The 13,017-nt window shown below is 39.0% G+C and overlaps 1 protein-coding gene across 2 annotated transcripts in view; it reads right to left on the bottom strand.

The window, feature by feature from the left end:
* LOC132575340 (cadherin-7) overlaps window positions 1-13,017 on the bottom strand; it is a 149,153-nt gene that overhangs the window by 51,356 nt on the left and 84,780 nt on the right. For both annotated transcript variants that reach the window (XM_060244056.1, XM_060244057.1), the window contains exon 3: window positions 8,027-8,146. In XM_060244056.1, coding sequence (XP_060100039.1) covers window positions 8,027-8,146 — 120 coding nt within the window. The remainder of the gene's footprint in view (window positions 1-8,026; window positions 8,147-13,017) is intronic.

Here is a 13,017-nt window from a genome sequence, read left to right as displayed (position 1 = left end):
TAATTTTTTGTTCAGCAAATTTACCTCACTATAAGCTACTTCAGTGTTGCCTTTACAGATCTGGAGGAAAACGACCATTTATGAGTACTATCCAGGGGAGGGCCAGACGTATCATTGAGGAGAGGACATGGTGGAGTAGCCTGACTGAAAAAGTGAGGAGTGGTCCAGCTGCAACTTTTTTGAATGAAATATAGGCAATTCACACACACCCTCCCCCCAGGGCATTTATCTGAGTCTTTTTAAAGAGAACAATTGTGCTTGAGGACTTTTTTATGGATTTAATTTGTAATTTTGTTTTAGTCACTTAACACAGAAATCCTAAACAGAGTTGCACCCTTTTAGCCCACCGTGAGTTATGGATGAATATAGAACTTCCATCAAGAGGGGGGGGGAATGTAGTCGTAGAAGGCATAGAAATATTTCCATTCATTTTCTCAAAGTGTGAATCTGTATTTATCATTCACATTTTTTAAAAAAAGTTATTTTGGTACATGTTATACATCTTGGGTTAAAACATATAAAAAATTAGCAGTCAAGTGTAAAGTGACAATTTCAAAGGATGTGTGAGGAACTCTGAAGTTCTCCAGTAGTTTCAAGGAAAACAGGCTGGGCACAGTGGCCTTATTTCTCAACTCTGTTTAGGATTTCAATGTTAATTATATAATTGTAGTTGTTTTTTTAAATTCAGTTTCAGCTCATTACCTTTATTGGTCTACTGTCACAAACTTCCATGAACTTTAAGATTAATTAGTGCTGCTTGTGGTGGTTCATTGAAGGAGCAGAGAGCAGGGTTTGTTTGTCCCCCCCCCCCCAGCTAAGTGGGGAGGCACTTCCCACTGTGCAGATGTTTTGGAATCTCTTCTGTAATCCTATAAATTTTTAAAAGCTCAGCTCAAATTTTTAAAAGACCATTTAAAGGGATTATGGTTCCTTTCAATGGGGTTTACAGGGCCTTGAACCACTGCAGTTTGTGAATGACCCTCCAGGTTTGGTTCAATTTAATTGCTTGTTTCTACTGTGCTGTCCATTATTATACTGAAAATTTCCTCCCAAATATTTAAAGAGTTTTATATGTTCAATGTCGTTACCTTTAACACAACTGTTAAAACATCTCCAAGACCTCAAAAATGCCATGATATTTGATTTCTCAAATTAACAGATAATAGGTTGGTCTCACAATAGGATACAAAATGCAAGTAAAAGGTGCTTTAGACCCTTCTGGGAGCAAGATAGCACTACTGTGTCATCAGTGTATAGTAAGAAGACAAAATGAGGGTCAAGTTTAGAAAATTGTCCATCCACAATTCACAGAGTAGGAGCTAGATCATTCATAAATAAGTTGAAAAAATTTCTCAGGACCTAGTGTCATCCATGGAGACACTGGGACTCATCCAGATTGTATCAGCCCCCATTTACCAGGCCAGTCACATGCTGGATCTGGTTTTTGGGGCCAGGATAACATCAGATCTGATAGCTCTTTCTTCTACAGAAAATGTACTCAGCTATTGGTTGTTATGAACTATTAAGGATTTGTGAAGCTTGTTAAAGCCTCTAGTGAAACAGGGTTATAAGCACCTCCCTGTTGCTCAAATGCGCTCTGCTGCTGTTACGAAATAGCGATTTATTGCTTTCTGTTGAATATTTGCCGCTCCAATAACTATGAAGTTGCGCTGTGTCGCCTTAGCAGAATAACATTCTATATCCATTCTGACAGAAAAGATGGTTCTTGGAATCCTTGCTCATGGCTTTTTGGGAAAGTCTTCCCTGGACATTCACTTTATTTATGAACTTTGTATTTATAAGTTAAGACTATGTCTTGTGGAATGTTAATTGTAACTTTGTATTTATTATATGTGTTTTGGTACTGACTATATTATTGCAGAATTTTTCCAGAGTGGTTGGTCATTCGTGGATGTTTTAGTGCTTTACCCCTGCTTTACTTTTCCACGTTGCTCTTTTGGTTGCTTAATCCCCAGGTGGGGCAGGGGATGCCCTGGTTTGAAGGTCCTCCCCCCCTTCAGGGGGCAGTAGTTTCTTTACTATTGCAGTAAGAACAGTATGTAGCACGTAACTGAGATTTCAGTCTTTGACATTCACTATCAAACTACATATTATTATAGCTAGATAAATTATGGGAAGCTACAGATTGCTGTTGAAGTGAAATTGATGGCAGAAACAAGAATGCCATAGGACCAAACAGCTTCGGGAAGATTTTCAGCATTTGTTAATTGCCATTTTAGCTCACTTAGCCTTTTAGTATTGATCAGCTAGTTGATAACCTCATCCACCCTTTGAAACCACCTAATTCCTCAGAGGACTAGTATATTCTTGCATAAAGTAGTGCGAAGAGGTGATGCTCACGAGAGCAATTCATATTCAAGGATAGTGATCAGAGGAAAGTGGTTACTATCAACAAGCTCTTATATAGAAGTCCAGAACATGTCTTTTCAAGTTTAAGAAAACATTGATATAATCCCGAGTGGAACTATATTTACCAGGAGAACCTTGAGGTAGAGACCATTTAAAAATGAGTCTATTAGATGAAGTATAGAAGTTAGTTGAAAAGACCCTCACAGCATTAACTTGAGGGTCTTTGGAGTGTCTTATAGAAAGGAAGAAATTAGGGAGGGAATCATTTGGGTCAAACTCATGGCCTTATATAAAAGATGGTCAACCTTCCCAAACCTAGCATTAAAATCTTCTGCAATCAAAAGTTCCACTGAAACGCATTCCAGCTCAAGGTCCACAGCATATGCAGTTAAACAGTACCATTGGGCTGAGAGATCAGTTCTGATCGTACAAGGGGGTAGATATACATTAATTACAAACAAAAATTAGGCAATTTGACAAAAAAACATGTTTTGGCTAGAGGATATGACAGAATGATAGGCTCAACTTTTAGCTGTATTGAGATTAAGCAACACAAGCCTGTTTTAAGTTAAATGGCTTTGGATGCACTGCTGTCCTTCCGGACTGAAAAAAAAAAGTGGGACAAAAATATGGATAAATAAATAGTGTCACTGGGTCTAAGCCCTCTCTTGTCACTTTGCCCATGCTCTGTCATGTATAACACCCAGTATTCTAACAAAATATGAGTGATAAAAGCATGAACATTTAAAAATATTTTTGAAGGAATGTCTAAAAAGAGTGACAGAATAGTGATTTATAGGGAGACTTAACAGGATCCCTATTTGTTGCCCACCACCAATCAACAGGGTGGGGTTGGGGAAAACACTGGGAGGCTAGCAGTGCATCAAGTGTGGTGTCACTTCTGATGGATACTTTTGAAGTCAGTCAGTCAGTCAGTTTATTGCGGCTCTAAGCCAATCGACAGCAACAACACAACTCATCAATAACAGTACAACACAACACCAAGTTGAAATATAACATAACAATATAAAACTTGTACATCCATCAAAGTGGTAATAAAATTAGCTGACGTAGGCAACACTTAACTAAAAGCATCTTCTTTCAAATACAGACAGCATTAAATTTCTTCCTGTCAAGGTCGGTAACATATAGAAACTTAGCAAGATCCAAAGAAAGTTGATCAATCCCATCCCCTAAGAGGAAGTAAATGGTTTGGGCCTGATTTAAAGATTCAGCTAGCATTAGATGGTTCCGCAAAAGTCTGTACCTTGCCTCTGTATGGAAAAGACAGTTCAGAATAAGGTGGGAAACCGTATCGACCTCCTCCAGGCCGCACGGACAGATCCTGTCTTCTAACGGGATCTTGTGGAAACGGCCCCTCAGTACTGCTGTGTCCAGAATGTTCAGGCGTGCCAAGGACAGCATCCGCCTGATCTTAATTGGCTGTATCTTTTCTAGATACCTGGCACATTTAAGGTCACTTGTAAAAAGGGTTGGGATGTACATCCCCCCAACTTTGGCCAGAGATTGTTTTAACTCCAATTCCAGTAATAGGTCTCTGATAATTTCTTTTGCCCCGTTCTTGAACATGAGGGCTAGGGAATCAATATTCAGATCACATTCCTCTAATTTGGAATTTAATTTCCTCAACCAATTGCTGACAAATGAGTCGTAGAAGATTTGGTGTACAATGTCATCCGGATTGGCCAGCACTCTTAACAGGAGACTCAAACCTCTATTCCACATTACTGTGGAGAGGCTTGGAAGCCCCGTTTCCAGCCTGTTTGTAATAGATGAGGCATATTTTGGCACCTGAAGGATACATCGTACAAACTTCGATTGAACCATCTCCAATTTGGTTATTTTGTTATACAGGAAAATCTCAGCTCCGTACATTAATTGGGGTATAACCTTAGCGTTATAAACCTTAATCGCCACTAAGGCGTTATAAGCGCCCTTGGAGGTGTAAAACTCCTGCAGAGCGAGCGCCGTGCGTTGGGCGTTACAGTGTACGTTATCAATGTGCCCTTGGTAAGATCCTGTGTGATGAAAAACAACCCCCAGATATTTATATGTTTTAACTTGTTTCAGTTTTTCATCATTAAAACGCCAATTCATTTCTCTAAATCTTTTGGTGAAGACTATAATTTTAGACTTGTCCCTGTTAACGACTAGATCTGTGTCCAGACAAAAGAGGGAAAGCATCTTAAGCGACCTGCGTAAACCAACTTGGGTTCTTGACAGTAGTAACACGTCGTCTGCATACATCAAGATGGGCACAGCAATCTTCCCGATCTTAGGGGGATGCAGACCGGGGTCAGTAAAATACCCTACAATGCTATTAATATATAAATTAAAAAGTTGCGGGGCTAGTATACAACCTTGTTTGACACCTTTACTTGTTTGAATTGGATGTGTCAGATGACCTTGAGGTGTGCATTTTACCTGCATACTAGAATTTTCGTACAGTTTCATCATGAGGAATAAAAGTCTACGGTCAATTGATGTACTGTACAGTTGGCGCCACAGCTTGTCCCTTGGAACAGAATCAAAGGCTGCTTTAAAATCTATAAACGCTGCATATAAACGAGAACCCTTTACTGCAGCCTGCTTATCGACTAGGAATTTCAGTATTAGCACGTTGTTCAAGTGAGAACGATTACTTCTAAAGGCTGCTTGTACATTTGCCAGGATGTGATTTTCTTCCATCCAAGTTGTTAATTTCTCCCGTAGGTGCAAGGCATATAGTATTCCCATAATATTTAAAAGGCTGATTGGCCTATAATTTTCAGGCTTCTCTCTCCCGCCTTTCTTATATATAGGAGACACTATGGCCTTGCTCCATTCCTCTGGCAATTTACCTGTTTCGTCTATAAAGGTAAATAGGGAAGCCAGAACAGGCGTCCACCAATCCTGGTATGATTTTATCAGTTCTATCCGGACTCCATCCGACCCTGGGGCTTTCCCACTTCTAATCTGCTTTATCAGCAGTTCAATTTCTAAACAGGTAACCGGTTCCCACTTAGGGCAGTCTGTTAACTCTAGCTGTAATGGAGGGGAAACTTTGGAGTCTAGCCCGGCATTATATAGCTTACTAAAGTGGATCTCCCACTCTTTAGGGCTAATAAAATTCTTAGGACAATAGGGACCTTTCCGTTGTAACCGGTTTAATTCGTTCCAAAAACAGGACGGATTTTTATTTTTGGCAGCCGTATATAATTTTAGCCAATTTTCTTTGATATAAGCTCTTTTCTTTTGTTTAATCAAGAGCTTGTATTGTCTTTTTACTAGCTTATATTTAGCTCTAACTAGCCAATTATCGGACAATTTTAACTTCAAAAACAAGTCATTGAGGGATTTCCTGAGAGTTCTACAATCCAAGTCATACCATTCGTTTGGGTGGCCTCGGAATCCAGACCCTAGGTGGAATTTTGTTTCTTGAATCAAATTGGGTTTCAAGATTTTAACTAGCTTGTTGTAACCATTCACTTTATCAGAATCTGCCTCTAGTATTTCCTGCTGCAACTCAACGATTTCCTTGGATTCCAAAATATGCTTCATTTTAACAAACACTTGCTGTGACCATGGAATACTCCTTCCATTGCTGTCTAAAAGCTCCGATGAACAGGGGCTTATTGTTAATCGTTTGACAGTGGAACCAAGGTTTAATTCCAGTTTTAGAGGGAGATGGTCACTTTCTGATCTAATGGGGACACTAAAGTCTTTAATTAGCTCGGCCAGTGAGTTTGATACTAAAAAATAATCAATTAAAGAGGGGCTGCGGGATCCCCAGTATGTTAGCTCTGCTGGTTGGTCATTCCAGGCTCCGTTTAAGATGTTTAAATTTAACCTTTGGCATATCTGAGCCAACCTTAGACCTCTAAGGTTCCACTTACTGTCTTTAGATATCCTGTCGCTAAGGGGGTATATGACTGGCCAATCCACTGGAGCCAATCCGGCTGCACTGAACAAATGCTCGTCTGAGAGCCCTAGCCTTGCATTAAAATCCCCTGCAACAATTGTGTAGTCTGCCATATAGGTTTCGTGCAGCACATCCATATACTCATGAAAACACTTCATTAGGATTTCTACCTCCTGCTTCAGGGAACGTGGGGGTAAATACACGTTTACCAGCAATAATGATTCAGTGTTGGTACTTAGTTTTAAAGTTAACGCATATTCCCCAAAGGAAGCTAACTGTTCTGAGCAGCAGTTAAGGGCGTTTGATATAAGCGTGATTAGGCCCCCCTTCCTACGTCCCATTCTTTTACTTTCTGAAGCCGGCAATGTATAGGAGGCATACCCATCAACAAACGGTTTATAAGCACACCAACTTTCTTGCAGGCAGATAACATCAAAAGAAGAGATAAAGTCCAGGAAATCACTATGTTCCCTCTTTGAGTGCCAGCCTGCAATGTTCCAGCACAGAAGGTTTAAGGGAGAAGGTTGGGGAGCTTCTCCATTGCTGTTGAATGTTTTGGTCCTCCCTGGTTGTGAGCCAATTGCTGGCAATCCTCGTGGTTTTCTACGTACAAGTATTATTTATTTACTTAGTACATTTTCTTTCTGCCTTCTTCTAAAGAGCTCAAAATGTCAGAGATTAGTTTCCTCTCCTCCATTTCACCCTCCCAACAACCCTGTTAGATAAATTAGGCTGTGAGTGACTGAGGATGTGAATGTGAGTCTCCCAGAATTTAGTCCAGTAGTCTAGCCAATACATCACACCGACTATCTAGAGTGTTCCACTAGAAATTTCTAGTCCTTGGGAAAATAGTATGGAGTAGATAAAATTATAATGCACAAAAATACAAGCCATAAAAATAGCAATATAAATAGCTCTCTACAAAGATGAAATTTGAACAAGCCTACAAAAATGAAAAATGTTTTAGGAAACCTAAGGAAGTGGTGATGAATGAGGCAGTGATAGAAGGAAATCAGTGAGATTACAAAAGGATAGAGATGAATCAAAATAATTTCAAGAATGTACGTTTCATATATGTGCCTGATATCTTTGAATCAAGCACAGTGCTAAAGTGGGAGAATAAGAACAAGTCCCACACTGAGCGTATTGCACAAGAACACATTTCAAACTCTCCATAGTATATAGCTAGTACATCCAAGCATACAAACCATGGCTGTGATCCATGCATGCCCATTTACACATAGAATTATGCTCACCTTCAGATCTGGGCTTTGATTTTTTTTCCCCCCAGCACCTAATCTGAACATTGCCAGTTGCTTAATGGCAAAATTGCAGGGAAAATTTCAAAGGGAATATCTTTCAAAGGAAACACACAGAAACCCAGTAACTGTTTTGTTGAATCAGATGAAGGTTCACCTAGCCTAGCAGTCCAATAGTGGTCAGCTAGATACCTTTAGAAATTTAAAGATAAGAACAATCCCTTGCTGTTTGACCCTGGTAATGAGAGGTACACAGCCACTGAACATGCAGCTGCCATTTAGCTAACAGCAGTGAACAGACATAACCATCCATAAATGGCATTCTTGGAACACAGTTTCTCTTCCGCAATCTGGGATCAAATAAATATGCCATCATACACCTCTGTCTGTGTTACTTTGGTGTTTAAGATTTTATTTTTGGTTTTATTTCTTGATCTAGAGGTGCTGAGGATAGGGAAAGCATGACAGCTCTTACCGGTCTTTGGTTCCACAGAAAAATAAGGCTGTCCTTGCAGAATGCTGTAAACCACCCTGGCACTGTTGCCATATGTAGGGTCATCTGCATCAGTAGCTGTTACTTGTACCACCGAGGTGCCTGTAAAATCATTCAGAGCAATAATATCTTTGTTAAACATTGCACCATCTGGAATGTTATTCATGCAAAGAAGTACAGCCTGCTGCTTGTGTAGGATTGGGGTGAAATGTACTGAACAATAATATTTAGCATACATAAAGTGCTCTTAAAAGTGTCTCCTGTATACCATCTTGCTGTAATCCTTCCAGGTTAACATTACTGTCCTCATGTGGCAGACTGAAGTGGAAAGCCTTCGATGAGTGGTTTGGCTAAGACAACCTACTGAATTAATGGTAGGACTAGGCAGATATTTGAAATGGCAGCTTCATTATTCATGGCTAATCCATTCCTAAACTGTTGTAGCCACAGGCTTCCATGTTATGTTATGATTTTTTTTTTAAAAAAAATAAACATAAAAATCCTCAATGTTCCTTTTTCTTTGCATTTTTGTGTAAACCACCGCACACAAACCTGTTTCTACTTTCTGTTTCAATTAGACTGTATTTTAGTTTTCTTTAACAAAACATATCTGCTTCTCCTTGTCCAACCTACTTGTTCATGCATCATATGCCATTCACAATATTGAGTTGGGATGGTTTTACAATATTTTAGTGCATACGGGGAAATCCTCAACTCTGCATATATACAGCAGCACACCAAATCCTAGATCTTATTCATCCCTATCTAGTATTGTGGTTTAGCAGTTTCAAGTATGACTTGCTTATATTATCCTCATATTGGCAGCCATGCTGCGATTCTTTCATCATTTACCACTCTATGAGTTGGATTCGGATTAAACCAGCAATTTCAGCCAATCTCCCCTTTCTACTGCTGACATCCCCCATGTAACTCTTCAGAGTCGCCTATCCCCTCAAAAGCAATATTTTGCGGCTATTAGCGGGTTGCTGGGAGAGCAAGGAGGCAGGAAAGTTCCATTCTTCTATTGGAATTTTTAGTCTGGAATAAATCCTGCATTCTCCTGTGGGCTCTGAGATATTCCAAATGATACATCATTTTACCTACATCCAAACCAAGTTAAATTGGACTCTAAATTTGGCACTTTCTACCATAATTTATAAGTTCTGCATCTTGCCTGAAGTTTCCTTGACTTCCTTTTTGACATTTGGTAGGTTCAGATTTCCCACCAATCCTTAATGTAACAGTATTCTTGAATTCCAGAATGGATAGCTGATGTAGAGATATGCAATGTGTTGTAGCAGTTAAGAGTAACTGAAAATAACCAGGGAGACCAAGGTAGAAATCCCCTCTCAGACCTGAAACTGTGTGGCTGATGTGTGGCCAACAACTCTCTCATACCCCAACCTATCTCAGAGGATTTTCAGGAAGGGTAAAATGGGGGAAGGGGAATCCTATATATGCTGCACTGAAGTTCTTTGAGGAACAATAGGACAAATACGTAAAAGATAATAAACAGATATGGTAAGAGATACATCTGGAAAGAGAATATACAGCTGTTTATTTGCTGCTACAAAAGATTTGTGCAAGCTGCTTCCTGAGGCAACCCAGTAATAAAGTCATACCTAACAAGCCTTCTGTGTGTATAATTAAAAAAGGGTTTGTGATGCAAAACCATAGCTGCAACGATGACCTCAACTATCATCAGAAATAGTTGATTCAGTAAAAATATAGAAGAGCCACACTTTAAATAAGCATTTAAACCTATTTCTGCCATTAAATGTATTCCTTCCTCAGCTAAAAGTGGTGGTTTCATTGCCTTTTAATCCACAAGGGAATGAGTGTAGAATGACATGAAAAAGCTTTTCTCAAGTCACCTGTGACAAAGCAACTTGCCCCTGACCATGACTGGAACTAGGTGGCTGTTCACTCTTTGTGAACATTTAACCTTTGGTCTCTATGATGAGAATACAAGTAGGAGAGTTCTTGAATGGAAGTAATTTGCTATGTAAACATTTATTCACTCAGAAATTGACTTCTACTACCAGCTCATTATGAAGGTACCAATGTAATAGGTGGGGATCAAGAGTTTCCATTCTAAACACTATTGACCTCTCACCATGTGCACAAATAAAAACTCTGCCCACCCAGTAAAAAGCAGATGATTCAATAAACAAAACCATATTCATAATGAATTCTAATTTACTTCTCTTTGGGATCTAATAAAAAAACAATGTGTCTAGCTTGCACAGGACCATTCTATACACTCCAGAACCCATACCTGACCTCTCCCCCAAAAACACTTTTCTGGGGAATCTTCTTTTTTTTGGGGGGGGGGCATAACTCAGATCCCCTATGTCCAATCTTCACCAAACTTGGTGAGCAGGTCAGTTGGAAATGCCCTACAATTTTGGTCTCTAGAACTCCAGGGGGCTCCCTCTTATGCCCTCAACTTCCAGAATTGGTTCAGCTCAGCAGAGCTAATGGGTTTGGGTTTTGTCCTGAACCCAAACCAGGTTTTCCTGATTTATACACATCCCTAATCCAAGCACATGTATAGTGCTTTCATAAGAATGTTTTCCTGCGTGTGAAGATTTTGGAAGATCTTATTAGCTAAAGTGCAACATCTTTCGGAGTTGTAAAGGAACTCATTTGCATATTAGGCCACACCCCTTGATGTCATCATTGTTTCACACCGAGCTTTTTTGTAGAAAAAGCCGAGCAGGAACTCATTTGTATATTAGGCCATACCACCTGATGCCAAGCCAGTAACTGTATTCCTGTGCATTCCTGCTAAAAAAAAAAAGCCCTGGGTTTGTGGCTGTGTAACATGTGAATGGGTTATAAGCAAAATACATCAGGTTTCAGGGTGTGTCCAGACCTGAGGTTCCCTTCCTCTTTGTAGTCTTACTGATAGCTGGAAAAAAGTATAAACTGGGGCAAATGATCACTCTCTGGTCTATTGTGATTGTCAAAATGCTGCATTCTAGGTAAGAGAGACAAGGAAACAAAGGTATATTCCATTGCACTATCACTGTTAGAGCTTTAAAAGGTATAAAACGTATACGTATATGGCATATATTCAATGCCATAAATGCTATAAAAACTTTGACTTGGTTTTAATGTTGGTTTTAACTTAAGTAGCTTATTGTACATACATTGTTGTAAGCCACCCATAGCCCTGTTTTCAGTGAAGGGGAGCCAATAAATGAACTCTAATAAATCAATAATAAATAAATCTAAAGGCCAGGATCAGAAAGTAAACACCATTCTTGTTCAAAGCCCTATCCAAGGAAGACCATGAAAGATTACAGAACTGAGAAACCTGTGGGGGAACACTTTAACCTTCCAAAGCATTCAATGGGTGACCTCAAAATAGCTGTCATACTGCAAAAGAATTTCAAGAACAGAATGGAGAAAAAAATTGCTGAATTACAAATTATTATGAAACTTGGAACAAACACCTCCCCAGGACTGAACAGGGATATTGGTTTTTTATCTCATTACAGATGCTAAACCCACTCTCAGAACTTCAAGAACAGAATGGAGAGGGGAATTGCTGAATTACAAACTGTTATGAAACTTGGAACAAACACCTCCCCAGGACTGAACAGAGATGTTGTTGTTGTTTTTTTATCTTATTACATATGCTAAACCCACTTTCACCAAGTATGGCGATATATCCACAGTATTCCAATGTATTTCTCTTTTAGGATAGTGTATCAGAATAATGCTTTTGTATTGACATACTCAAACAAGGGATATTGGCTGTGTATCTCACTACATATACTAAACCCATCTTCCACTATATTTTAATGTATTTTTTCCTAATGGCAAACTAGAATGATGTATATATTTATGTTACATGTTAAAAGGTAAATTAGTTGGACAGGAAAAACTTCTGGGAAAGAAATGCCTTCTTTTTGACCCAGGTTTATTAGCAATAGAATAATTAACAGGCATTTGCACATTCTGACATGTTATCGTTTTATGGTTTCCCATGCTAATGCAACCCAGACCAAAGGTTTTCTGAATTTGTTAATTTTACTATTCTGCTATTGGTTTTAAACTTTGTACCACTTGGCATTCCAAACCCCACCAGCTATATGTGGCTCTGCTTACTGTACCTTATTCCTCGTCTGAAGAAGTGTGCATGCACACGAAAGCTTACGTTCTGAATAAAACTAAGTTGATCTTAAAGGTGCAATTGACTCCTATTTTGTTCTACTACTTCAGACCAACATGGCTGCCTATTTGGACCTATCTACATGAAAGACATCATAAGTCCTCTGTGTTGATTTGTACATTTCTGATAGTTATTAATATCCTGTATCACTCTGGTGTCCACTAGCAGGATATGAGCACTGAGGAGTAGTTCCTCTGCTTTCTCCAGTGTCCACTGTAGAGAAGAACAGAGTTGATTCTATAGGATAGAGTTCTTACATGGAAGTATGTAAACACTGATACAAAGGATACATCCAAGTTGTTAACTAGAAATCTGGATGACCTGGAGGTACTTACAATCAAACCAAAACAAGAATTTTCCATCTATGTCAGCAGATTCTGACATACCAAACTACCACTGGCTCTCTCAAATGGGCCAGATTTAATGGCTGATAAAGCAAAAGATGAAAGCCCAGCAAAGAAGGTAATGAAGAATCCAGACACTATGTTTCCTGGAAGAGGATGACATCAAATTGTCCACAAATTTAGAATGCTACCCAGTTATATTTCAGTAAATAATTCTGATACTTCCAAAGTCTTTTAATAGTAAATTAATAGAATTAAACATGAACGTTTCACCCATGTTATGCTATAATAATGCAGGTCCTAATTTAGACAAACGACTTCTTAAATGGAGTGTTAGTCTAGACAATAAAATTAAAGCTCTTCTCAACTCTCAGCAATTAGTGGAACTGAGAAACCACATGAACTCACCTAACTCAGATTTTTTTATATATCTTTGCAATATTATT

The sequence above is a fragment of the Heteronotia binoei genome, chromosome 7 (assembly GCF_032191835.1).
Source record: "Heteronotia binoei isolate CCM8104 ecotype False Entrance Well chromosome 7, APGP_CSIRO_Hbin_v1, whole genome shotgun sequence".
Taxonomy (NCBI): domain Eukaryota; kingdom Metazoa; phylum Chordata; class Lepidosauria; order Squamata; family Gekkonidae; genus Heteronotia; species Heteronotia binoei.
Note: the sequence above shows the minus strand (reverse complement) of the source record. Positions and strands in the feature narration are given on the sequence as shown.